Below are 23,707 nucleotides of genomic sequence, written 5' to 3' on the forward strand. Positions count from 1 at the left end.
AACTTATTATTTACTAGTTAATAATTATATGCAGTCAACAGATGCCGTAATATGCATGCAGTCTTAGTGAATAGGCTCGTAATTGCCTTTATAGTTGTGTAAATCCTTGTTTGAAGTTCTTTTCCTTCACCCAATCCATTATATTATTGCGATGAATTTATTAGAAGGGCACTCAGCGTCATACAGATTGTAAAGGACAGCATGTGCTTTCCTACGCCCTGTCTCTGCGGGTGATCGTAAAGAACCTTGGAATCCGCGATCCCAGCCCCGAATCCCCAACACACGAGAAATATTCCCAGCAGCTTTCTCTCGCCCAGATAAGTCATGATCAACACAAAGCATCCTGCTCCAAGATTTCGGCCTGTCGCGCAAGGGAAAAGAACAGCTTGTTCTGCTGTTGCTGTGGGGAGACCAAAACCTCTGACCCCTAGGCATGGCGTCGTCTGTCAGCAAGAGCCCCGGAGATAGGTACATTGTAGAAAATATGAACTTATCTATAAGAACTTACAGCCAAGGGGATCGATGTATGCTCCCACAACCCCGGAATAAATAAGCAGTGAGCTCACCCCATATGTAGCAACATCGAGGATGTTCGGGTAGGACAGCAGGGTGCCTAATCCTGACATGACGTTTTGTGTTCAAATTGAAGGTTGACGGGAAAGGGCAAAATGTCAATAGCTTCTGTGTTATCTTTTCTTGGTCAGGTAGGATTGTAGCTATTTAGACAAACTTTAGGACAGTTGTCATCAACACGCGATAATTAACATAAAAGGACCGAAGTAGTTATATGATTGGGACTTTGGGCTCGGGATGATTATATCGCTACCTGAACCATATAACTAGTAGGGACTGTTGCATATACATTTGTAACTATAGTCTGGGGCAGTATCTGTAACTGTCCGTACAAATGGTAATTATAGTGTGTATAATTTAGCTCTCACAAGTCGTCCAACGGGCAAAAGATGTGGTTTTTCCGACTTACAGTATAGTACTTTTCAGGATATTACTTCTATTAATTTTGCATTCACACTCCAACCAACATGAGCAAGACTATAGAACGCTACTAGGGCCCTATGAAGACAGCACAGCTCTTCTTACGTTAACACTTGCCGAACACCACCCCACTTATCCAGCCTTTAGGTATTGTTATTAAGTAGCCAAGATATTGATCTTCTACATGTATCTCATCTGTGAGGTAGCGTAATATCTCGTCTGATTCAGGGTACAATCTATCCCAGTATTATTTCGTCAGAAGTTCCCTAAGTATCTTTTGGCCCACATTTACCCTCGCTCTCTGTTCAAGAGCTTTCAATTTCCGTCCGGACTTATGATTAAGTCTAAACAGTCTCCTCCTTCTCATCTTCGCTTTTCTCTTTAGCAGATGCGTCTTCAACGGGAGGCATCTTCTTAAAAGGAACCACAAGAGCCAAGACTGCAGTGAATGCTGCACCGGCCAAGGACCAGGCGAACACGTCTTTTACCCCAGCCATGTAGCCTGCTAGTATGGCGGTTAGATCTTGGCCTTTAAAGACCCCACGAAGCTGAGTTGCACCTGTGGCCAGGACCAGGCCTGGATTAATACTAGGTGCACTAACAGCAAGTGATTCAAGGAGACGATTGTCGAAAACGGATTCGGCTGCTGTAACAAAATATCCACCGCTAAGAGAATTCATCACTGGAAATCTGGGTTAGTGGCAATAGCTTCGCTTAAAGGGGCTTTTGTATGTGATAATCTTACTAACTATGATACCCGTAACGGACGCAACGTCCTCAGGGCTAGTAAAGCTTTGGAGCGCCATCAATGGAACCTGGCAACCAAGACCAATGCCAAAGCCAAAAATAACCTGGGAACCAAGATACCGAGCCTTGGAAGATTTGAGTTCAACAGTGTAAAGTAAAGCCGCGCCAACAGTGGCTAGTAATCCACCAGCTAACAAGAAAGGTTGAAAGATGCGCGTCTTTCCGATGATACCACCACTCATCATCGACCCCAAGGCAAAGAAGGCTATAAATGGAAGGGTATTGACGCCACTCGCAATAGCGGACTGACCGTGGACAGACTGGAAATAGATGGGCAGATAAAACAAAACCTGAAATTCTGCACAGTTGACCCTAGATAAACAGCGCATCAGCACTCTTCCAGACAGAATCTTCAAGTCTATGTACTTACATCATGGCATACAAGGTGTTAGTCCATTGCAAACGAGTCTTCAGCAGTCGTAGTGGCATCATAGCACGCTCGCCTTGGAAATACTCGACAACGAAGAAACCAATTGTCAGGACGACCCACATGACCAATGTAGCGATGACATTTCCATCACTCCACGGCTTAGTCAAACCACCCCATTGCAAAGCAATGGTGTAGCAAACAAGCGAAGTGAAGATAAAGGCAAAGCCCGGAAGATCAAGCTGTAGGATAATTTCCTTCCACGTGGCCTTCGAGTACTTTACGTGCTTTGGCACGTGGAAGAAGAGGATCACAGCAACGAGAACTGGACCTCCAACTGGCAGATTGATCCAGAAACACCATCGCCATGTAACATGGGAGGTGAATGCGCCGCCAATCAATGGACCGATAATGGTTGAGATCATATAAACAGTTGCCCAAAGACCAATCAGCATTGGTTGCTTCGCGGGATGTGCCACATAGTTGATCATGAGAACAGAACCGCCTATGCTGCCGGAACATCCTAAGCCTTGAAGGGCACGGGCGATGATAAAGGGAATACTGCTCTTTGCGGTTGCCGCTACAATGCTGCCCACCAGAAAGATCACGATGGAGACAAGATAGACGTATCGCGCTGAGACATATTTGTACAGTTTACCCCATACCGGCGAGGCAGTGCTGAGCGTGAGGAAAATGGTGCCTCCATACCACCCAACATAATTCAATTGGAGGAATTCATCTGTGATGGCAGGGATTGCCGTAGCGATGATACCCTGCAAACAAACGTACGAGTTAGAGATCTTACTTTTTTTCTAGAGTATATTTTCAGTAAATGTGCAGAACAAGGTATTACTTACGACGTCCAATGCTGCGAGCAGAGTGTTCAGATAGAGAGTGCCCATGATAGCCCACAGTCTCCAGCCCTCCAGGTAAAAGAACTCTGTTTTTTCTTCGCCATCAAAGGCTGCAATGGTATCGTTCTTCTCCATAACTTGATTGTCGCCGTTACTGATTGAAGCGGTCGAAAACTGGCCCGCATCGACTTCCGCCTTGGACGTTGTCGTTGTCTCGGTCTCCGTCTCTATCGACATCTCTGACTTCAATTGATGAGGGATGATAGACCTAAAACGGACTGAAGATGAAAAGGTTCGGTATTTCGAAGGAGAAAACTGTATCGAGCGTGGATATCTATGGGCTTCGTGTATTTAACTAAAAGGGGAGGAGAACACACAATTCTATTGGACCGCGATGATCTACAATTTTCCGTAGAAAAATACTACCTTTAAGGGAAAAGCTTCAGCATTCAGCCTGTAGGATCTGGCAACGCACCCCTGTCGCCGCGGCGAGTTGACCCCGAATATGCCACTGTCTTCCACTCCAAAGTCGCCGCGGAAAGTCCGTCGCCAATCCGCCACCAGGTAGGGAACAGCAACGCGAGATAGCCCGTAAATTCAAATCGGGTAAAGAAACACCCGCTAATTTTTTCATCCAAGTGAGTACTAATTCTTTTGCTATATTATTTGCGCCTTGGGGTTTAATCTATAGTATATATACGATGTTCTTTTTGTTCAGCCTTCACTGAGTGCTAAGCGCCCGACCTACCCGTACTATAACTCATGTATCTTCTTTTTCTAATTACGGTGTATACGTATCTTCTATATCACAGACTAGCACAAAGCTGCATCGATTCTCCTCTTTCTAGCCTTCCGGATTCGGATATAGCTCTAGGCCATAACGTCTCGTCTTACGGTCCGGATCCTTTTATGTTCCGACCTATAGCATGCAAGATGACCAACTTCAACATCGAAATAGTCAGTGACCCAGTGTGCCCCTGGTGCTATATCGGCAAAAAGAAGCTGGACAAAGCCATCGAGATCTACCAGCCTTCACACCCAGATGACACTTTTACTAAGACATGGAAGCCCTTTTACGTCAAACCTCATTCCCCCGAGAAAGATGAGTAAAACCACCATCTAACTTTACATTCTACTTGCTGTCAGTTAGGCTGACTAATACGTCCGTCTATCTAGGAGTGCCCGTACTTCCAAATTTCAGGAAGCAGTACGGAACCATGATGGCGGACATGATGACCGAAAGAGTGAGGTCAATTGGCGCCGAAGTGGGTATCAACTTCAAATTCCAGGGTAAGACGGGCAGAACACGTGATGCCCATCGGCTTATCCAGCTTGGGAAAACAAAATCTCCGGAGATGCAGACCCGAGTTGTGGAAGAACTTTTCGCGGCCTATTGGGAAGGAGAGGCAGATATTACTAGTCATGAGGATCTCACAAAGGCTGGTGTAAAGGCAGGGCTTGACGAGGTGGAAGTGAAGGAGTGGCTGGCAGATGATAAGGGAGGTCAAGAAGTTGATGCTGAGGCTCGGTCGGCACATGTTTATGGGGTACCCAACTACATAGTGGGAAAGTACACAGTTGGGGGTGCTCAAGATCCGGGAGCCTTTTTGAAGATATTCAACAAGATTAAGGTAATCGAGAATGGGGAGCCTGAAGGATGGGGTTCATGTGTGGGCCAGTAATTAAGAGAAAGGAGAATGAAGTATTTCCAGATCGTTCGATGTAGGAGTAGGTAGAAAGTGGAAAACGTGGTTTGAAACATGGAGTTAATGTAACTTTCTAAAGGGTGACTGTCTTAATACGCTTGAAAAGTATATTCGAATAGTATACATTGTGTCCTACAGTGACAATTCCTATTGCTACTACTATTTCAACATTTCCGGGGACACCTGGCTCTCGTTCGGAGTAGGGATATTTATTGACTATATCTTCATATTAAAATCTAGAACCATAAACATCCCGCTATGGAGCCTATCGGGACAGTATGAATGGTAAAGGAGGCAGATTTAAGCCGAAGAATTAGCGGCATTTCGTGCTCGAGACCACTCCACTTCCTCAAAAATCAACATGGCATCTTTGACCTGCATTTCCTGGTCATAGTTCCACATCCAGTCCTGGCGACCGTCCATCCTCTTGCTCATATCTGCTGCTTTCATTGAAACGCCAGGCTCAGCACCAGTTAGAATTCTACCAGTTTCGGAGCTAGTCGTCTGAAACTTTTGGCTTCGATGACGGCGTACTGTGCCAAAAGCTTGGAAAATAAGATGTGTAGTCTCGACGGTGTCGAGAGCGTGCACTTTTTCCCTTTCAGGGTCGAAATATTTTCCAAGCAGCCGTTCCATAACGAGTGAATCTTCGATTGTCTGACCTGCACCGGCATCTTGATAGGAAGTTGAAGCATGAGCTGCATCCCCCATGATTGCCACTCGTCCCTTGTAGTAGGTCGGAGCTGGAGGCATTTCCCAGATCGACCAGCCAAGAGTTGTGCCATGGTCAGGTACCAGCTCTACTTGTTTCCGAACTTAACTATCCCAATCCGTGAAACGCTCCTGGAAACCACTAAGATCCGGCTTCACCATCCATTGGTCAGGTTGAACGGGACCGTTTTTGAAGGTCGTGACTCCAATATAATAAAGAGTCCCGTTGGCCACAGGAAAGCCGTACCAATAACCAAGTCAGCCTCCGCTGTAGTACCATCCTTGAAATTTAGAATGATTGGGTTATCGTCGCCATTTTCACTAATTTTGGTCACGCTCTTGCCAAAATGAGCGTGGTTGGGTTCGATAAGCTCAGCCAACTCATCAAGGAAATGCGCTCGGTGAATAGTAGAGCCTCTGATCTCATGATTCCACTGCATAACCGGCTCACCAATGTCCAGCGACTGACCCTTAGTCATCGTCATCCATGGAAAGATGCCATTCTCATCAGGCGGATCTACGCCAAAAGCCGCTCGTCGCTGAAAACCTTCAAATATACGAGGGTCAATCAATTGCATCGCACGCTGAGAGTTGGGGCTGAGAACAGCACCAGCACCAAGTTCTGAAAACTTGGTAGCACCCCGAGAAAGTTCTCCCTGGCACATGCCCTGCCCTAATGTCGTATAACAATCCCCCGAGCACTATCTTTTATTACTCAAAAGACTTTAGGGCCAAGACGTTTTCCTCGGTCCTATTACTAGGTTATAATCGGTATGGGTAATTTAGGATCTCTGTGTGAAAGGATATTCCTTCGATTAGTTGACTTTTCGTTTCCAAGTCTATTCTTTCGAGCAAATACGGGGCTCACACGGGTCATACTCATCGGGAGTCGGAACTTTCCAATCGGTCTGTTCCTATATACCATAGTTTAGAGCGTAGCAGCGTTATAACAAGGTATTTTACCTGGCTTACTACAATATGATCATCGAATAACTTTCTTATATCAATTCCGCCTTTCCATGGTCTTATAGTCTAATCTCTTCCGCACCCAAGTAGATCCTGTTGAGTTATTTGAGTTTTGAGACAACTGTGATTCATACAATATGTCCGTGCCTACTCAGACATCTGTCCTGGTGGTTGGTGGTAGCCCAGCTGGGTCGTACGCTACTTCCGTACTGGCCCGAGAAGGTGTCGATGTCGTACTTCTTGAAGCCGACGAGTTCCCCAGGTATTTCTCTACTGTCTTTCGAAGTGTGAGATCCGAGCGAGGCTGACTGGGCTGTCGTGACAAGATATCACGTGGGAGAGAGTATGCTTGCATCCATGCGATTTTTCCTGAGATTTATCGGCCTCGAGAAGACATTCGATGAACATGGGTTTGAGAAGAAGGTGTGTGCTGGTACTAATGCTAGTACATGTGTACACCTTGTTTGTACTAAAAATATGCGATTTCTAGTTCGGAGCAACGTTTAAAATCACCACCAAGAAGGAAGCCTGTGCATGTGCTTTCATTAAACAGGAAGAAGTCCACCACTAACTACCTCGTTTTTACTAGATACTGACTTCGCCGCTTCCCTCGGCAAAGGAGGGCACTCATGGAATGTGGTCCGTTCCGAGTCAGACGAGCTATTGTTCAAACATGCCGGAAAGAGCGGTGCCAAAACCTTCGACAAAACCAAAGTAGATTCTATCGAGTTCGAGCCATACTTACACGATGGCTTTGTTGCAGAGGATCGCCTGGCCAACCCAGGACGTCCTGTATCTGCAGCTTGGTCTCGCAAGGATGGCACCAGTGGAACCATTAACTTCGACTATCTCATTGATGGTAGCGGCCGTAATGGTATTATTTCTACAAAGTATTTGAAGAACCGTCGATTTAACGAGGGCCTGAAAAATATCGCCATCTGGAGTTACTGGAAGGGTGCAAAGCGCTACAAGCAGAGGCAGGAAAACAGAACTCCCCTTTCTTCGAGGCTCTGAGCGGTAAGACACACATAAAAAGAAGCACTTAAGATAACCTTCACTTATGATAGGCTTAACAGATGTCAGTGGCTGGGTGTGGGCCATACCTCTCCACAACCGCACACTCTCGGTAGGCGTTGCAGCTCGCCAGGATTTCTTCGCGAGGAAGAAAGCCTCTCAGTTTGAAGGAAAAGAGTTCTATAGAGACTATCTCAACCCTGTGCCGGGCATCAGGTCTTTGCTGGAGGATGCTGAGATCGCCGCGGACCTTAAGCAAGCATCCGACTGGTCTTACAGCGCCTCTGCCTATGCCAATCCTTACTTCCGTGTGATCGGCGATGCTGGCTGCTTCGTAGATCCATACTTCTCCTCCGGTGTCCATCTGGCTCTGACGTCTGGACTTTCCGCAGCTATTTCCATTCAAGCTGCTCGACAGGGTCAAGCTGATGAGCGTAGCGCTGCTAAATGGCACACTACCAAGGTCTCCGAAGGCTATACACGTTTCTTGTTGTTGGTCATGACTGTCTTGCGCCAGTTGAGAATGAAGGAGGCACAACTAATTACTACGGAGGAGGAAGAAGGCTTTGATATGGCCTTTAAGAAGATTCAACAGGTTATTCAAGGTGTCGCCGATACCGAAACAAATGATGCATGAGTCCAGAAGAATGCAGCTAAGGCCGTTGACTTTTCGCTTGAGTCTTTTGAGGTCACTCCCGAGATGCAGCGTGCTGTAATTGACAAGATTGAAAAATCCCAGGCAGCACCTGAAACACGCGAAAAGCTCACGCCTGAGGAGGTACACATTTTGAGTGGTATAGTGACCCGAACTTTTGCGCGTGAGAAGGATGAGCTGAATTTAACTAGCTTCACTGGGGATGTCATTGAGGGGATCTCGGCAAATCTAGTGCATGGTGACTTGGGGCTCATTAGACCAGAGGCGAAGGAAACTATCCCTGAAACTAGTACCATCATGGGCGCGCCTGTTATTGAAAATATCAAGACGATGGCGTAAAGACAGAGTCTTCTTCCCAGGTATCATTTACGATCTCTTTTTTTTTTCAGTCAGAATGACAACAACTGAAGAGAATTATGGTTTGATATAGTTGAATTTGCTTTCACTGTAGAAGCCTAGGTAAGAAACCACAGACCGCAGAGAGTCTGTTACAGTCGCACCAGAAATTTCCCTCCCAAGCAAGTATACATAGATCGATTTTGTCAACTAATAGGCACGCTAGCTAGAGACAACCAGCAACATTACTGATGCCACGATTATTCTTCCCTAGTGTCAGCAAGCGTTCCATCACCAGCAAACTCGGGGTACCTTCCACCTGCAACACCTGTATCCTTTATCAACTTTCTGATCTCTGCCTCTTCCTCATCTGTCAATTGCACATGAAGAGAGCCCCAATTCTCTTCCAGGTAACGGATCTTCTTCGTTCCAGGAATCGGGATGATATTGTCACCCTGTTTCAACAGCCATGCAATAGCCAATTGAGCGAGCGTGCAATTCTTCTTATCGGCGATGGATTTCAGTTTCTCAACAAGTTTCAGGTTCTTTTCAAAGTTCGTTTCCGAGTACATCGGATACCATTCAGCACGTTTATCGCCTTCGGCTGAGATGGTGTTCTTCGTATAGGCACCGGTGAGAATTCCACGGCCTAGAGGCGAATAAGCGACAACCGCGACGCCGAGTTCACGGGCTGTTGCAAGCAGGTTGGTCCCTCTAGATTCCTCTATATGCGTCACAAAGGCCGAGTATTCGACTTGTACGGCGTCTATATGCGCCACTTTACAAGCACGACGCAGTGTTGTGGAACTGACTTCCGAGAGACCTATGTATTTTATCTTGCCCTCACTGCGAGATGAATAATATTAGTATCTTCTCTGATATGTGAATGGAGAGTTCTTTCGTACGCTTTTAGCTCGGCCATGGCACGAACAGTCTCTTCAATAGGCGTATTCGGGTTGGCACGATGCATGTAGTACAGGTCGATATGATCAATACCCAACACTCTCAAACTCTCAGCGCACGCCTTTTTGCAATATGCCGCAGAGCTATCGACTTCAAAGGTAGGAGATCCTTTCACGAGACCGAATTTACTAGCTAGAAAGATCTGGTCACGTTTTCCGGTTCTCGTGAACCACTTGCCCAGTAACTCTTCGCAGTCTCCGTATAAACTGAACGCGTGTTAGTCTAAACGTCTTCGTGGGCTAGGGTTAGAGCTATGATACTCACTCGGACGTGTCCCAATTTGTAGCACCTATTTCTACCGCTCGATCGAGTACAGCAAACCGTTCTTCATCACTTGGTGGTAGGCCGTAGAGCATGGACATGCCCATAAGACCAAGGCCCAACGCTGGAACTAGGGGTCCATTCTTGCCGAGTTTGCGGAGAGGTACCTTTGTGTCAGGCATGACGATTGGTTTTTTGATATACTATGCTTGTGTTCAACGGATGTACCGAATTGAAGGATATTAACTAAGGGCGCGCTTTCAGGTATTTATACTTCTCCTCACGCTCTCCTGAAGCCGTGATCCATCAGGGGCGAGGTCTTCATACTTGCTGTAGACGGACATTGACGGCGTTAATTAATTCTGTCATGTACGTAAATTGGCGGAAAGCTCCTGTATAAATTTTATAATAACTTCAAACCTTCCAATAAACCCATTTTCTAAATATTCGCATAGGTCATTCTCTTCGGAGTTAGAATCTTAACTCCATAAATTTTCGTCCGTCATGCATTTCTTTCGTCCGAAGATTTGAGTCTCAAAAAAGAATATAAAAAAGCTACACAATAAGTATGAGGACACCGGAAGGCTATTTTAATGATTACTCAACAATCGAATCCTGCTGGACCATAGCTGGCCTATATGAGTGATATGTGTGACGAATAATGTGAAGCAAAAACACTTGATATCATACATGTTGGAACCGCGGTGAACCCCAATGACGATTGTTGGCATGACACCCCATGGAGATTTGACGGAGAGCAACGTCGAATTAAGCTCAATGGGGGAGACTCAGCAAACGGTTTGACGGCATGATCCGGGCCTTGTTTGGCGTAAGGTTTTGAGCCTCATAGTATTTAGATAGTTTATTTTCACCCCTTGGAGTCTTCCTGGGGCAACGAATTTGAACCCATTTTTTGACTCCATATTAGTGCTCCCTTCGTGCAGAGCAGTCTCTTCGTGAGACCATGGTTTGGGGATTGGTCTTCGTGTTCCTTCCCTATAAACCAGCAATACGACATTTCGATAATGCACCGAGGTAGCGACAGCGACTCGGTAATTCTCTATTCATATGACTATAGCATCTCAAGTAACGAATCTGTCGATCAAAAGTCACAAGTCACAACAATGGTTCAGATGTTGGGGGAATAATGACTGCTTTGTGTGTGCGCTTCTGCACATGTGCACACAAGTAGCTTAGTAACCAGTTGGTAAAGTCATATTATTCTGATTGTCTGTCTCTTGTAGATATTCGACCTCGACGCGGTAGATCATCCCTTCGTGTAGTGTTGGAACTAAACTGCGCTATTCCTTTTTGGGAACATGATCCAGAGAATTGTATGAATATTGATCAACAGGAAATTTCGAGAATCAGATTCTATACCGACTTCGCATATCAACACAAGATTGTCACAAGATTGATATTACAAATCAGCCTAACAACCTATATCTAGAAAGTTCGATTGAGCACAGATTGTGGTATTTAGTGATGTCATTTTTACTGAGAATGTGAGTATAAAAAGGATCAAGATTGTCAGATAGTGAAGTTTTAGAGAGTGTGCACAAATATCAGAAGGAATCCCTACTCTAAGAAACTTCTTTGGTTGGCCTAACCTAGTTAGAACTAGTACGGTAAAGTTCCAATAGTTATGAGCCTGGGATCTCTGTGAAATACTTGAAGCTATTCACAGAATCAATCCTCATCGCGGAAACCGATACTAGACGCATCGAACCCATCTCAGCGAGACAGATCTGATTTTGAAGCGGTTTTGGACTGGTCCATAAGAGGCTATCAAATAGAAGCAATGGACGCCAAAAAGAACACCGTTATCTTGAAGACATCAGACGACTGGAGAAAGTGGATCGAGCAGTTGAGAACAGAGGCGACAAAGGAGAATGTATGGGATTACATTGATCCTGATCCGAATCGAATGATGCTTGAGCCCGCACCAGCTAAGCCCAAAGAACCAGTTGCGCCAGAAATCGACCTCAGCAAACCAAGTGAAGCGCAGCTATTATTGCAAAAATACCAGATTGAAGCCAATATATATGATCGACAACTCAATCGGTACGAAAAACACCAAAAACGCATGAAACAGATACGGTCGTATATTCTCGACACCGTGTATATCGAACATAAGCCTTTGATTCGAGACCTCAGCGAAGTTTCCGAGATATTGAAAAAGCTCAAGGAGAAATTAGCTCCAAAAGAAAATCGGGAAAAGATTTCACTATTAAAGCGACATCGAGAACTTACAATTCCGAAAAAAGGAATGAAGCCGAAGGAATTAGCCAAAAAATGGAGAGAATTGAGAATGGATATGAATCTAGCCAAGTTCGACGGCATATCATCTGAACAGTTAGCAAGAGACTTTATTGACTCGACTGAGGGAGTTCTACCCAAATTCCATGACACATGGACAACCACCTTGCTTCAATTCGACCTAGGCTCTGGCATGAATACATTGGAAAAGGAACCGACAATTGATCAAGTTTTGGACGAATTCGACTCATGGACTGAGGCATTTGCAAAGAAGGATTCAAGTTTGAAAAATGATATTGTCATGGCAACACTTGGTAACAAATCGGATCAACCTGAAAAGAAGAATGATCGGTCAGCAACGACAAGCCCAAGACAGATAATATGCGAAGATGGGGAGCCACACGGATTCGAGGACTGTCCATATATCAACCCAGAAAAACGTACCGCCACATGGAAGCCAGATCCCGATATTATGAAGAAATTCGAAGCTCTTGAGAAGGATAGGAGCCATCCAAAGGCAAGGAAACTGAGATGGATCAAGAAACAACTCGAACAAAAGAATAAGGGCAAAAAAGAAAACGACTCATTAGCCAACGCTAAGAAAAAGGATGAGAAACAAGAACAATCGAACTTCTCATATGATTCTGACGAATACTGCGGCACGGTTCTGGAAATGGCACTGACAGCCTCAACAACAAGCGCAAATATGAAGGACGAGTGGATTCTTGATAGCGGGTCAACAATTCACATAACAAACAATCGGGACAGGATAAGAGATCTAGGATCAGAAGTACGCTGGATACTTGTTGGTAACACCAAGATCAAGATGATTGGACCAGGGGAAGCAACCTTATTTCCAACTGAGCCTATAAACGATGTCGTTAGACAGAAAGGAATCAGGCTCAAGGAGGTCTGGTTTGTTGAAGGAATGCACACCAACGTTGTATCTCTAGGGCGTCTTCAGATGAACGGCATAATGTTTGATGGAAAGAATGAGTGCCTCTGGAGCAAGAGAACGAACAAGGATTTATGCAATGTCAAATGTGAAGGAAAACTTTTCTTGCTTGAATGGCCGAAAAACCCAATACAAAAGAACAACCTAGCTTTTGAGCTAGCCATGAGTTCATTTGAGAAACAAACGTTGAAGGACACCGCACTGGTATGGCACAAGCGATTTGGGCATGTGTCAACCAAGGCTATTGAGAAACTTGAGCAGGTCACAGAAGGGGCAGTCGTCACTTCCAAGAAAGTTCTCGAACAAAATCAAGAAGGATTCAAGGAAAAATGCGAGACTTGCGAGATAAGCCAAGCTCATAGGAAAATCAGCAGGGTCCCGATGACAACGCCGACAAGACCATTCCAAGTGCTATTTGTGGATATTATTGTCATGAATATGGCAATAAACCAGGACACGTATGCATTGCACGGATTCGATCCATACAGTAAATTTCACTGTATTGTGACCACAAGAACAAAGTCAGTGAATTTTGATCTTGAAAGAATGATTGAAGAAGTTGAACATACATTTAAGACGGCAATTGAAGAAATCCATACAGATGGAGAGTCTTCAATAAATGGACAAAGCTTCAAACAATACTGTCAGGCAAGAAAGAAACGACTGACAGTAACGATTCCGAATACACCAGAACAGAATGGACCTGCTGAGAAAGCTGGAGCAATCATCAGCTTGAGGGCACGGAGCTTGATTCAGGAGGCCAACTTACGTGAAGGATTGTGGCCAGAAGCCATGAAGGCAGCAGTTTGGATTATGAACCGAACTCCAGTCAAATCATTAGGATATAAGACACCATATGAAATAGTGCACGGAGTCAAACCGTATGTTGGGAATTTGTTCCTATTCGGATCAAAAGCATACGTTCGAATCGACACCAAGAAAAGTGAGAAAATGGCTCCGCGTGCTCAGATTGGATATCTAGTGGGATATGAAGCGCATAATATATGGCGCATTTGGACAATAGGACCAAATGGAACGAAGGTCATACGTGCACGAGACGTGGTTTTCGACGAGACGAAAAAATATGACCCTGATCATCCATTTGCAAAGGAAATTATCAGAGAAGGCGTGATAAGATATGTTGACAACATCGATATACCGAACATTGACGAAGCAGATCCAGACATTGTGTTTGACTCAGTTGACGATGACTTGAGGCTACAACAAAGCTCCATCTACCTAGGACCACCAATGGCAGGAGGTAGCGCGTCACCCCATGAACATACGGAAAGTGAGCAACCAGCTCAGTCCTTGGATAAGCCACAAGATATGGAAATTGACAGTCCACCGACCGAGTCAGTTGGACCAACTCAGCCTCCGCAGGCCATGGAAATTGATGATTCAAATGAGCCAGGAAGCATGGAAATCGATAAAAATGGGAGAAATGAAGTTCAAGATGAGAAATCCATGACGGAAATTGGCTCAGCTGGGGGGGTGAAGGATAAAAATAAGGATAAAGTTGAAATCGAGAAAGAAGTTGATGAGGATATTCCCAGATCAGATGACGGAAAAACAAATAGTCCGATTGATCAGCTTCGCCAATTACCAAATCCCGTGACTTCAGAGAAGGATTCTACCAATCAGAACGCCTCAAATCAGACAGACAATGACGACATTGGAACAAACAAACTGATTACACCGCCAAACACACCGCCAAGTAACGAGCCAATCAGAGGCCAGGGGAATCAGCAACTCCAGGTTGCACCTAGAAACCAAGAAATCAGTGCAGATTTCTCAGAGACCAACATTATATCTGGATCAAGGATTCGAAAAGCCTCAAAACGAGCACTTAGTCCAGAGAGTCTGCCTTTATCGAATAAACGAAGGAGAAAGCAAGAAAGAGCATTTTTTGCACGACAAAAGTTACTACAAGATTCAAGCCTAGCAAAAGCCTTTTTTGCCGCTACAGAAAAGCTTGAGATTGAACCTACAGCCAGATACCTTCCTCCAGAACCCAAGAACTGGACAGGCGTACTACGGCACAAATACAGAAATCAGTTCATACAAGCTGCAAAGGAGGAATTTGAAACGTTGAAAAGAAAAGGCACATTCGAGTTTGTACCAAGACCTCAGAACACTCAGATTCTACCGCTGACATGGATTTTCAAATACAAATTCGATAAGTTTGGAAAGATCTCCAAGTTCAAAGCTCGAATCTGTGTGAGAGGTGATTTGCAAACTCCAAATGAACTGGAAACACGCGCAGCAACGCTTGCAGCCCGAGTTTTTAGGCTTATGATGGCACTTGCTGCAGTTTTTGACCTCGAGATAGTGCAATACGATGCCGTCAATGCATTTGTCAATAGTGCGTTAGATGAGGAAGTTTATACTTATTTTCCAGATGGATTCAAGAAAGAAGGATTGGTTATAAAGCTTAGGCGAGCTTTATATGGACTACGGAGAAGTCCCAGATTGTGGCAAAAAGAACTGACAAAGACGCTACTAAACTTGGGATTTACACAAGTTCCTGACGAAGAATGTCTATTCATCAAGAATGGTGTTATTCTGCTGTTCTTTGTTGATGATATTCTCGTGTTCTACGACAAGGCTACGAAACAACGTGCTTTTGAAGAAATTGAGAAAGGCCTCACGAACAGATATGAACTTCGGAAGATGGACAAATTTGAATGGTTTCTAAACATCAGGATCATTCGAGATCGTGTCCAAAGGAAGATATGGCTCTGTCAAGATGCTTACATTAGCAAGATAGCTGAGCGTTTTGAGCTCAACACCAAGATGAGTGTCAAAACCCCTATCTCGTCAGATATTGAGATTTCGAGTGATACAGCAACCAATCAGGAAATCCACGCATATCAAGAACTTGTTGGATCAGCACTATATGCAGCCGTTATGACACGTATTGACGTTATCAAGGCAATCAGTGAACTTTCAAAGCATACAAAGAACCCGTCGAAAGCTCATTTTCAACAAATCCGACGTGTCATACAATATCTTTACAGTACCCGATTTCTAGCTATCGAATACGCACCACCAGAGGAGTCGAATATGGATGCTTTTGTATGTGCTTCAGACGCTTCCTTCGGAGACAATGTCGATCGTACTAGCTCTGAGGGATACTTAGTACAACTTTATGGAGGACCTATTGACTGGAAAGCTACAAAGCAACGATTTATTACAACATCAACTACCGAGGCCGAACTTCGAGCAGCCACCGAGGCAGCTAAAAGACTTCAGGTTTGGAAAAGAGTTTTTAAAGCAATTGACTACAAACCTGATCGCGAGCTTTCTATTAAGTGTGACAACAAGCAAACAGTGTCACTACTAATTAGTGAGGAACCTCAGTTCCGAACTAATCTCAAACATATTGATATCTATCATCATTGGCTTAGACAAGAAGTTCGGGCAAAGCGACTACAGATTGACTGGGTCGATACAAAAAGCATGGTAGCCGATGGGCTTACCAAGGTCCTACGAGGTCAACGATTCCTAGATTGGCGTCAACACCAAGGATTGGTCGATATAAGCCATCTAATGCAGGAATAAAAGCTTCAAAGCTTCTATTCCTGGGGGGGTGTGTTGGAACTAAACTGCGCTATTCCTTTTTGGGAACATGATCCAGAGAATTGTATGAATATTGATCAACAGGAAATTTCGAGAATCAGATTCTATACCGACTTCGCATATCAACACAAGATTGTCACAAGATTGATATTACAAATCAGCCTAACAACCTATATCTAGAAAGTTCGATTGAGCACAGATTGTGGTATTTAGTGATGTCATTTTTACTGAGAATGTGAGTATAAAAAGGATCAAGATTGTCAGATAGTGAAGTTTTAGAGAGTGTGCACAAATATCAGAAGGAATCCCTACTCTAAGAAACTTCTTTGGTTGGCCTAACCTAGTTAGAACTAGTACGGTAAAGTTCCAATATGTAGCCTGCGTCACGTGAATGATATCACGTGACCCGGCTCTCGACTGCACCCGCACATCCAACAGCTTGTTTTTTTTGGTATGAAGTTGAATGGATAGCTCTTCATTTCAGAAGAAGCCTGTTGACTCTAGGCCTGTCTAAATCAGAGAGAATGATGTCACCGAACTCCGAGATCGTCTCTACAGCTCGGCCCACGGTTGCTGTTGAATCACCCCTTGGAATACAAGAGAGTATTACTTCATGCTGGAGGATCTCGGAAACGCTGCTCAGTGTCTGTATAACCCCTTTTAAGAAAGTTGTAAACGCAAATACCAATAGTTAGAGCTTTCCAGAAATGTTGTAGAAGTGGTTCCCAACATGCTTCTTAAGAATCTCCTTATTCGGAAAGGAGTGGGTAGGAAAATACAATTCTAAACTGAAATTGATCCTGTTCCCTCGGATGGTAGACCACGCAGGTCATTTACCTCTTCACATAGCCGTCGTCAGAAACAGTCTTATGCAGATACTATCAAATGAAGACTTGGTGTCCCTTGCCTCTTGGGACTCTCATGACCGGCATGCTTTGTATTTCGCAGCAGCATCAGGATCGTTTCAAATCTGCGGGACGATACTTGAGAAACATGAAAGTCTGTCAATGATGTTGATTCAGATGGCTGGACACTGCTTCACTGGGCTTGCCGGCAAGTTGATGATGGAGTTATTGCGCTCCAACTCTAGCACCATGCAAACATGACAACAACCGCCGTTCGAAGCTGGAAGCCTGTCGATTTGCAATTTACTTTCATGACATAGATGACTTTCAGCAGATTAAGGAGTTAGTTCATGTAGGTGGTGGCCTTAAAGTCGGAGAGAATCAAGATCTGGATGAACACTCTGACAAGAATCTAGGCCTTGGTTCAGGGTCGAGACAAAATCAAGACCATTCGGTTGAGGTGACGGAGGATAGAATTTCACTTTCAAACCCTCCCGATCCCGAGGAAAACGAGGAGAATCCAGGTAACATAGGTGTTGAATAGAAGGCTGACTGGATATATTCCGGATGCAATTTATGTTATTGTATAAGTAGCATCAGGTTATCAAGCTGGAGTGCAGATGCTAACATTCCGTAGGAAATGCGAGCCCCAAGATACCACAGCGAGGTGTGCATTGGTTTTAGCGCTTGCATCAAGTGCTTACGCTATATGGGAGTAAGCCACTATAAGAGACATTATATTTCAAGTATGTAAAATTATGAGAAGAGGGTAGGGTGATCAATCCTGGGAGCTGACTTATGATCCATCCATTCAAGCAAGCTTTTTCTGGTGATTGAATTTCGAGGATGGGCGCCAGTGATAGCATCTTGCGAAGATGTCGAGATAGGATCTGGATAGGGTGTGGAAATGGGCCTACCGCGGCGGTTGACATAGTTTCGACAGATTGTAGTGAGCATCAATGAGTTGACAGAAGTGTTGAGGTCAAAAAGCAAGATATCGTAGCATGGTCCGTGCGAATCTGGTGTGCGCCGTGATTGGACGCTGCCCCGCCAGGCTACGATATGACAGTGACGACTCTCGCAGCTTCCATCGCAATAATTCAGCTCATCAATCGCTTCATTATTTGCGGCTTATACCCTCTGTCGCAGCAAGCATTCGCCCATAATATCAATCGTCAAGCGAACCACGAAATAGACAGTCGACTCTTGTCAAGATAAGGATTGATCGGCCTGTGAGGCAGTCAACCACATTCGTCATCCGGTTGCCCACTGAATATAGCACAGTATCGGCACGCGATCGCTCAAGGCCGCCTCAAGTCCGGGTTCTTTTGGGCATCTGCAGTTGCATATCAGTTGGGCATCATATTCATTCATCCACGGACACATTCGATAGCCAAAATGCAGTCCATCCCAGATGCGCGCCATCAGACCTTTGAGGAAATCTACGGTCCACCAGAGAATTTCCTCGAGATAGAGGTATACACCCACTCCAGTCTTTCAACATCAACAACACAAATCTAATTACAGGAACGAAAAATAGGTCCGCAACCCCCAAACCCACGGAACATCCCGCTCAATGTACACATCCTACGAAATCGTCTGCCGAACCAACATCCCCGCCTTCAAACTCAAACAATCCATCGTCCGTCGACGATATTCCGACTTTGAATACTTCCGCGATATACTAGAACGCGAATCTTCGCGCGTGACCATTCCACCATTACCGGGAAAAGTGTTTACAAATCGGTTTAGTGATGAGGTGATTGAGCATAGGAGGGAAGGGTTGCAGCGGTTCTTGCAGATTGTGGCTGGGCATCCGTTGTTGCAGACGGGGAGTAAAGTGTTGGCTAGTTTTATTCAGGGTAAGTTCTTTTTTTTTGGCCTCTTCCTATAGAGTTTGGGCTTTGGTTCAAGGCTAATTCAGTGCTGGTAGATCCGAACTGGGATCGGAATGCGTGGTAAATGGATGATTCAAAGTCTGACACGATACTCTGCAATGCCTACACATGTCAACCATTTCTAGCAAGTAATTGAGATGTAATTACGTGCTTTTCATCTTGGTGGCTTTCCTCCTTTTTTATGTCTTGTTAAATACCTGTTCTTGTTATGTTCAATGCGACTCTTCACTTTTTTTCTCCGTGTTTTTCAGGCTGTTTTATTTTAGCGAATGTCTACCATCTATAAATTGATTTTTGTCGAGACTGATAAATAGCAGAAGTGTCAATATTCGGTTCATATTTCTTTGTTCACGATCCTCTGATATCTCCAGGAGAAAAGTCAAGAGACCATGGCAATGTATTCCTTCGAGAATAAGAGTTCATGCAAAATTCTCATCTAATCATAACAAAAAGAATTATCAGACAAAATACCCGGTTAATTGATGTCATCATTCCAATTAAAGGGCGGAAGTGTATTATCCTCCCACGAACTTATGACTGCATTGCTCGCCGAAGACACGGAGGTGAAACTAGCGCTATGGTTGCCCATCCCCGAGCTCGAAGGAAATGACAAGGACGACATCATTCCTTGTCCACCTCCACTCGAAGAGTCAAGTATCATACTCGACTGAGTCAACTGGGGCAGGGGCGGTAACAGTGAGCTTATAGACGTCAGATTGGCAGAATCGGGTAAATGTGGGTTCCGCTTCTTGTCAGGTGAATTGGCATCGCTGGTCACTGGTGGTGACATTAACGGCGGCGGTAGTGATAATGACTGCGGAGGTTCTTTTAGTCTCTTGGATGATCGCGTTGCGGTCTTGTCCTTCGCATTGTTATCGAGAGTCGGTGTAATCTCATTACTGTATTCTCGTTGTTGTAATGATCCAATACTTCCGCCGCTAACGCTGCCACCCTCACGGTAGGCATTTGGAAATTTGGTTCTGAATCTATCTCTCAGATCTGTTGCGCGTCGATGTGAAAGATTGAGGTGTTTATCTTGCTGTATCAGTGTCCATTGGAATCCGTGGACTGCATAGCCTTTGAGAAGAGCTTCATCTTCAGCCGGCGTAAATGGCCGGCGCGACCGGCGCTTAGATTTGATTGTGAAGTACGGTTCTGCTATGCCTAATGATGAGAGGGTTGACTTGGACTTTGTCGATTGAGTAGGTGCAGATTTTGCCGGTACTAAAGACTCTTGAGATCCGGATCCAGATACCGTGGCAGGTGTAGGAGACAGCTGGTTCGACCGAGAAGCTGAGGACGCCGATAATTGCTCACCTAGCTTGGAAGAAGTTTCAACTAACTCGGTAGAAATTGTCGCGCTGTCCTTGGGTCTAGGATCAGGCAATAGAATCTTGCCGCCAACCCCAGATGTCAAAGACTCCGCATTCATCAATGCACTCGCAAGAGTATCTTGTATTTCCTTCGTCGCTTCATTTGGGTCGGCCGCTCCATATGCCCATGGACAACAGACTCTAAATCGGTCTTTAAGATTAGCAGCACTGCGCTTGTTGAATTTCAACTCCGGTTGTTGTAAAATAGCCGTCCAGTTTCCGATGCCGCATTTGACTACGCCTCTTAGCAGGTCAGTTGTCTCTTGTTCAGTCCATCGTCGGAGATTCTTGCGTGAACGGCCACGGGTTTTAGGGGACATCGGCTCGTTTGCATCAATTGGCTTTTCTGATGGATTGCCATTGCCGTCAGCTGGATTTTGACTAGTGGTTCGATTCTCATCATTTGCTGGCAGCTGATCAAGCTTCGGCTCCTCGAGATGATCAATATTAGATCTATCCAAACTGTTCGGATCGAGAATCTCCTCCAGTCGTAGCTCTCGTTTATCCCCTTGTTTCTCAGCATGCTTCTCGGAAAAGACCAGTTCCGAGTCAATCGTTGGCCTCGTCAAGATCGATGGTAAAGAACCCGGTTCAATAGGCGGGAACAATGCTGCATTCGGAGGAGGTTCATTCAATCCATTCAAGATAGCAAACGGACCGAAAGGTGGTGGCTTCTTCTCGTTTTGTGCCTGCGGGACGGGAAGTTGAAGATGCTCACTAGAAAAGTAATCACTGTGTCCATCTATACGGCGACGTTTCGATGAAATGGTCTCCTCAAACAAATACGGCAGCTTTTCCACGGTCTGAAGGTTGATGAAATCCGGTAGAATCGTCTTTGGGGGGGGCGGTGCATTCGGGTTGAGGTGGTTATCACTTAGACTGGCATCCGACGTACGAGCAGCGTTGACAAATTCTTCCAGTGTAGGAAGCCTTTCAGGAAGGTTAGCTCCAACGTGCGGAGTCGTCGTTGAGCCTCCATTTGTGACTGTCCTTTTCCCCGAATGAGCTGCTATCTCGGGATTGAGAGGGAAAGGGGTATTCCACAGTCGGCGAGACACGGGCTGGCGCAATGGCGCAATGCGCAGTCCCGGTAGTTGAGAATGCACATCGCGTATTTGAGGTAAAGACGCATCATCGGAAGGAGACGAGGACAGATTATTATTATTATTATTATCCCCGGTTTTTCGCATCTCTGGGAGTGGGGGGTTAGGATTCTAGACCGCGGCAATCGCTTTTGCTGAGTGACAGGCTGGACATTGGGATTGAAGAGCAGAGGCAAATATGCGGACCTCTGAGAGCGGAAATTGAGTCGAGATTGAAGTGATGAAAGAAGCAACGAAGATTGCCTTCCATCGAAGTGCTTCTTCGTAAAAGAACCTGGCTGGATGTCGTGTTGCTTGAGTTGTGTTGGAGAAGGAGGTTTGACTTTGCCTCGTGAGTCAGCAAATACATGGTTGCCTGAGGGCCAGAATTTCTATTGGGCGGACGGGCCGCCTAGAAGAGCCTCAATTCTCCCCTTAAGACTTGGGACTCTCCTCCTATTTCATTATTTGCATCTACCATGGTAAAATTGATATTTAGATCTTTCAACTACGCATGCACGAAAAGACGTAATATGGCTCGATAGTGCTTGTCAGCGGAGCGATTGGCGGGTTATGGCAAATCCTTCTCGGTATACCTGTCGGAGATGCCGCATTGATCAACTCCGAACCTTAGCCCTAACCCTATACTCAGAATGACCAGATCTCAACTGTTTATAGACTTGTACAGAATATCACCAATCAGTGACTTGTAGAGTAGCATCAAATTTACTATGATGGTAATCAAGAAACTAGTCGAGGGAACGTGTGTCGTAGGAAGCAGAATTGTGATAACCCTCAAACTGTATCCCCTAAAAAAAACGGGAGTATATTATTCCGGCACTTGGTATGATATGGACTCGGGATTACGGTGAAACATCAACACGACGTTTACCTAGTGGATACCTAGGTATATATCTTTAGTCCTCGGTCGCAAAAGCTCACAGCATGCACGACGACTGTAGTCAGGATCCTGACTTTCATACAATTTGAGATACCCATTGTACATACTAACGCTTAAATGCCTATTTTCAGTACTCTATTTCCGACATGGCCCTTCATCCTCTTTGGGGTCTTGGAGCCCCTCACCATGTGCGTTGTTAATGATGCCTTTCCTACCTGAGCCTGAAATATTGAGATGCCTCAGCAAAATCCACGATTTATGTTGCGAGTGCTGACTTACTGCAAGGGTTGCCGGTGCTCTCGCCCCGATCATCGATACAAATAACTTCATCGCCGGCCAAACCTCCCTAGCATCGCCCCCTACGCTACCACACCACCCCAGTGTTCTTGCATTGAACTACCAGTTGGCAAACATATATGGTCTTGTCGGCATGCTTGGCGTTGGACTCATATACGGTACCTCTGAGATCCACGTGTTGCGCAATGCTGTCGTGGCTTTGTCGATCGCAGACTTAGGCCATCTGTATGCGACCTACGCTGCTATGGGTCCGGATACGTTCTTTGATGTAGCGTCGTGGTCTCTGGTTAGTTGGGGTAATATTGGCTTCACGGCTTTTCTGTTCGTGAACCGTATCGCGTATCTCTTGGGGTTGTTTGGGTCCAAGACTTCCAAGTCGAAAAAGAGAAATTGAGCGCGAATCTGGTCGACGTTTGACGTACCCATGTATATACATGGGTATGAGGCACTGTTTCTCGGTCTTTGGGTTCTCACGCGGAGTTCGTTTGTAAATATGCACTACAGGAGTCATGTCTATGGGAAGATTCATGCCTCAGGACTTGTAGCAGATACACAACACTTCAAATCTAACTCTGTCCATGAGCCTGTTCAGTCTATAGATACTACTTATGTATATAGAAAGATCTGCACCATGCGAAATTTGAGTTGATATCTAGATGGTGTGGCGGGCCTCGTGACATGTGAATATGTCTTCATCTTCATCTTCAACCGGGGAGATTGATAATTTCTATCATAGATCAAATTCAACAAATCCACCACCATCTCCGAAGTGTCATCTGTCAGCATCTCAAATCATGAGATAAGTTATAAAAGCAGCATGATTTTACGAGAGGCTGGATTACGCGACACTAAAGACGTCTAAGCTCTCTTTCGCGGGGGGTT

General features: G+C 45.1%; 9 protein-coding genes across 10 annotated transcripts, besides 4 other annotated features; 5 read left to right on the top strand and 4 right to left on the bottom strand.

The window, feature by feature from the left end:
- Positions 1-1,337: 1,337 nt before the first annotated feature.
- TSTA_100480 (efflux pump antibiotic resistance protein, putative) lies at positions 1,338-3,258 on the bottom strand (the record flags this gene model as incomplete). The annotated part of the gene is made up of 4 exons (XM_002485996.1): positions 1,338-1,675; positions 1,739-2,112; positions 2,171-2,940; positions 3,025-3,258. 4 exons carry the CDS (start codon positions 3,256-3,258, stop codon positions 1,338-1,340), a joined length of 1,716 nt encoding a protein of 571 aa, XP_002486041.1.
- A 696-nt stretch (positions 3,259-3,954) lies between these two features.
- Positions 3,955-4,703, top strand: TSTA_100490 (uncharacterized protein; the record flags this gene model as incomplete). Its single annotated transcript, XM_002485997.1, has 2 exons — positions 3,955-4,127; positions 4,223-4,703. 2 exons carry the CDS (start codon positions 3,955-3,957, stop codon positions 4,701-4,703), a joined length of 654 nt encoding a protein of 217 aa, XP_002486042.1.
- A 324-nt stretch (positions 4,704-5,027) lies between these two features.
- On the bottom strand, positions 5,028-6,103 carry TSTA_100500 (monooxygenase, putative; the record flags this gene model as incomplete). Its single annotated transcript, XM_002485998.1, has 2 exons — positions 5,028-5,527; positions 5,686-6,103. The coding sequence occupies 2 exons, from the start codon at positions 6,101-6,103 to the stop codon at positions 5,028-5,030; spliced, it is 918 nt and encodes a 305-aa protein (XP_002486043.1).
- A 438-nt stretch (positions 6,104-6,541) lies between these two features.
- On the top strand, positions 6,542-8,412 carry TSTA_100510 (uncharacterized protein; the record flags this gene model as incomplete). The annotated part of the gene is made up of 7 exons (XM_002485999.1): positions 6,542-6,666; positions 6,731-6,827; positions 6,895-6,934; positions 6,994-7,278; positions 7,323-7,421; positions 7,472-8,023; positions 8,057-8,412. The coding sequence occupies 7 exons, from the start codon at positions 6,542-6,544 to the stop codon at positions 8,410-8,412; spliced, it is 1,554 nt and encodes a 517-aa protein (XP_002486044.1).
- A 109-nt stretch (positions 8,413-8,521) lies between these two features.
- Positions 8,522-9,888, bottom strand: TSTA_100520 (aldo/keto reductase, putative). Its single transcript, XM_002486000.1, has 3 exons — positions 9,637-9,888; positions 9,315-9,578; positions 8,522-9,255 (listed from the first exon to the last, which is right to left on the bottom strand). The coding sequence occupies exons 1-3, from the start codon at positions 9,813-9,815 to the stop codon at positions 8,670-8,672; spliced, it is 1,029 nt and encodes a 342-aa protein (XP_002486045.1). The 5' UTR covers positions 9,816-9,888; the 3' UTR covers positions 8,522-8,669.
- Positions 9,889-11,209: 1,321 nt separating this feature from the next.
- On the top strand, positions 11,210-16,450 carry TSTA_100530 (uncharacterized protein). The gene has a single exon (XM_002486001.1). It carries the CDS (start codon positions 11,435-11,437, stop codon positions 16,409-16,411), a length of 4,977 nt encoding a protein of 1,658 aa, XP_002486046.1. The 5' UTR covers positions 11,210-11,434; the 3' UTR covers positions 16,412-16,450.
- Positions 12,455-14,308: a mobile genetic element.
- Positions 13,175-13,720: a mobile genetic element.
- Positions 14,549-16,390: a mobile genetic element.
- Positions 16,451-18,376: 1,926 nt separating the features above from the next.
- On the top strand, positions 18,377-21,522 carry TSTA_100540 (sorting nexin Snx3, putative). Its single transcript, XM_002486002.1, has 3 exons — positions 18,377-18,750; positions 18,815-19,136; positions 19,208-21,522. Exons 1-3 carry the CDS (start codon positions 18,673-18,675, stop codon positions 19,234-19,236), a joined length of 429 nt encoding a protein of 142 aa, XP_002486047.1. The 5' UTR covers positions 18,377-18,672; the 3' UTR covers positions 19,237-21,522.
- Positions 19,648-21,735, bottom strand: TSTA_100550 (MYB DNA-binding domain protein; the record flags this gene model as incomplete). Its single annotated transcript, XM_002486003.1, has 1 exon — positions 19,648-21,735. The coding sequence occupies one exon, from the start codon at positions 21,733-21,735 to the stop codon at positions 19,648-19,650; it is 2,088 nt and encodes a 695-aa protein (XP_002486048.1).
- Positions 21,700-21,719: a microsatellite.
- Positions 21,736-21,742: 7 nt separating the features above from the next.
- TSTA_100560 (uncharacterized protein) lies at positions 21,743-23,487 on the top strand (the record flags this gene model as incomplete). 2 transcript variants are annotated; one of them, XM_002486004.1, is made up of 3 exons in its annotated part: positions 21,743-22,109; positions 22,660-22,716; positions 22,814-23,219. In XM_002486004.1, the coding sequence occupies exons 1-3, from the start codon at positions 21,931-21,933 to the stop codon at positions 23,217-23,219; spliced, it is 642 nt and encodes a 213-aa protein (XP_002486049.1). In that variant the 5' UTR covers positions 21,743-21,930. The 2 variants fall into 2 exon arrangements, with proteins under 2 accessions (XP_002486049.1, XP_002486050.1); XM_002486005.1 differs by lacking the exon at positions 21,743-22,109 and having other exon boundaries at positions 22,511-22,716; positions 22,814-23,487.
- Positions 23,488-23,707: the final 220 nt, after the last annotated feature.

The sequence above is a fragment of the Talaromyces stipitatus genome, genomic scaffold (assembly GCF_000003125.1).
Source record: "Talaromyces stipitatus ATCC 10500 scf_1105507295511 genomic scaffold, whole genome shotgun sequence".
Lineage (NCBI taxonomy): Eukaryota > Fungi > Ascomycota > Eurotiomycetes > Eurotiales > Trichocomaceae > Talaromyces > Talaromyces stipitatus.

Coding starts and splice junctions, on each gene's coding strand:
- TSTA_100520 (XM_002486000.1), bottom strand. CDS start 9,815: ATGCCTGACACAAAGGTACCTCTCCGCAAACTCGGCAAGAATGGACCC. Junction 9,579..9,636: donor ACAAATTGGGACACGTCCGA/GTGAGTATCATA, acceptor ACACGCGTTCAG/TTTATACGGAGACTGCGAAG. Junction 9,256..9,314: donor GCCATGGCCGAGCTAAAAGC/GTACGAAAGAAC, acceptor TTCATCTCGCAG/TGAGGGCAAGATAAAATACA.
- TSTA_100530 (XM_002486001.1), top strand. CDS start 11,435: ATGGACGCCAAAAAGAACACCGTTATCTTGAAGACATCAGACGACTGG.
- TSTA_100540 (XM_002486002.1), top strand. CDS start 18,673: ATGCAGTCCATCCCAGATGCGCGCCATCAGACCTTTGAGGAAATCTAC. Junction 18,751..18,814: donor AGAATTTCCTCGAGATAGAG/GTATACACCCAC, acceptor AACGAAAAATAG/GTCCGCAACCCCCAAACCCA. Junction 19,137..19,207: donor GTTGGCTAGTTTTATTCAGG/GTAAGTTCTTTT, acceptor CAGTGCTGGTAG/ATCCGAACTGGGATCGGAAT.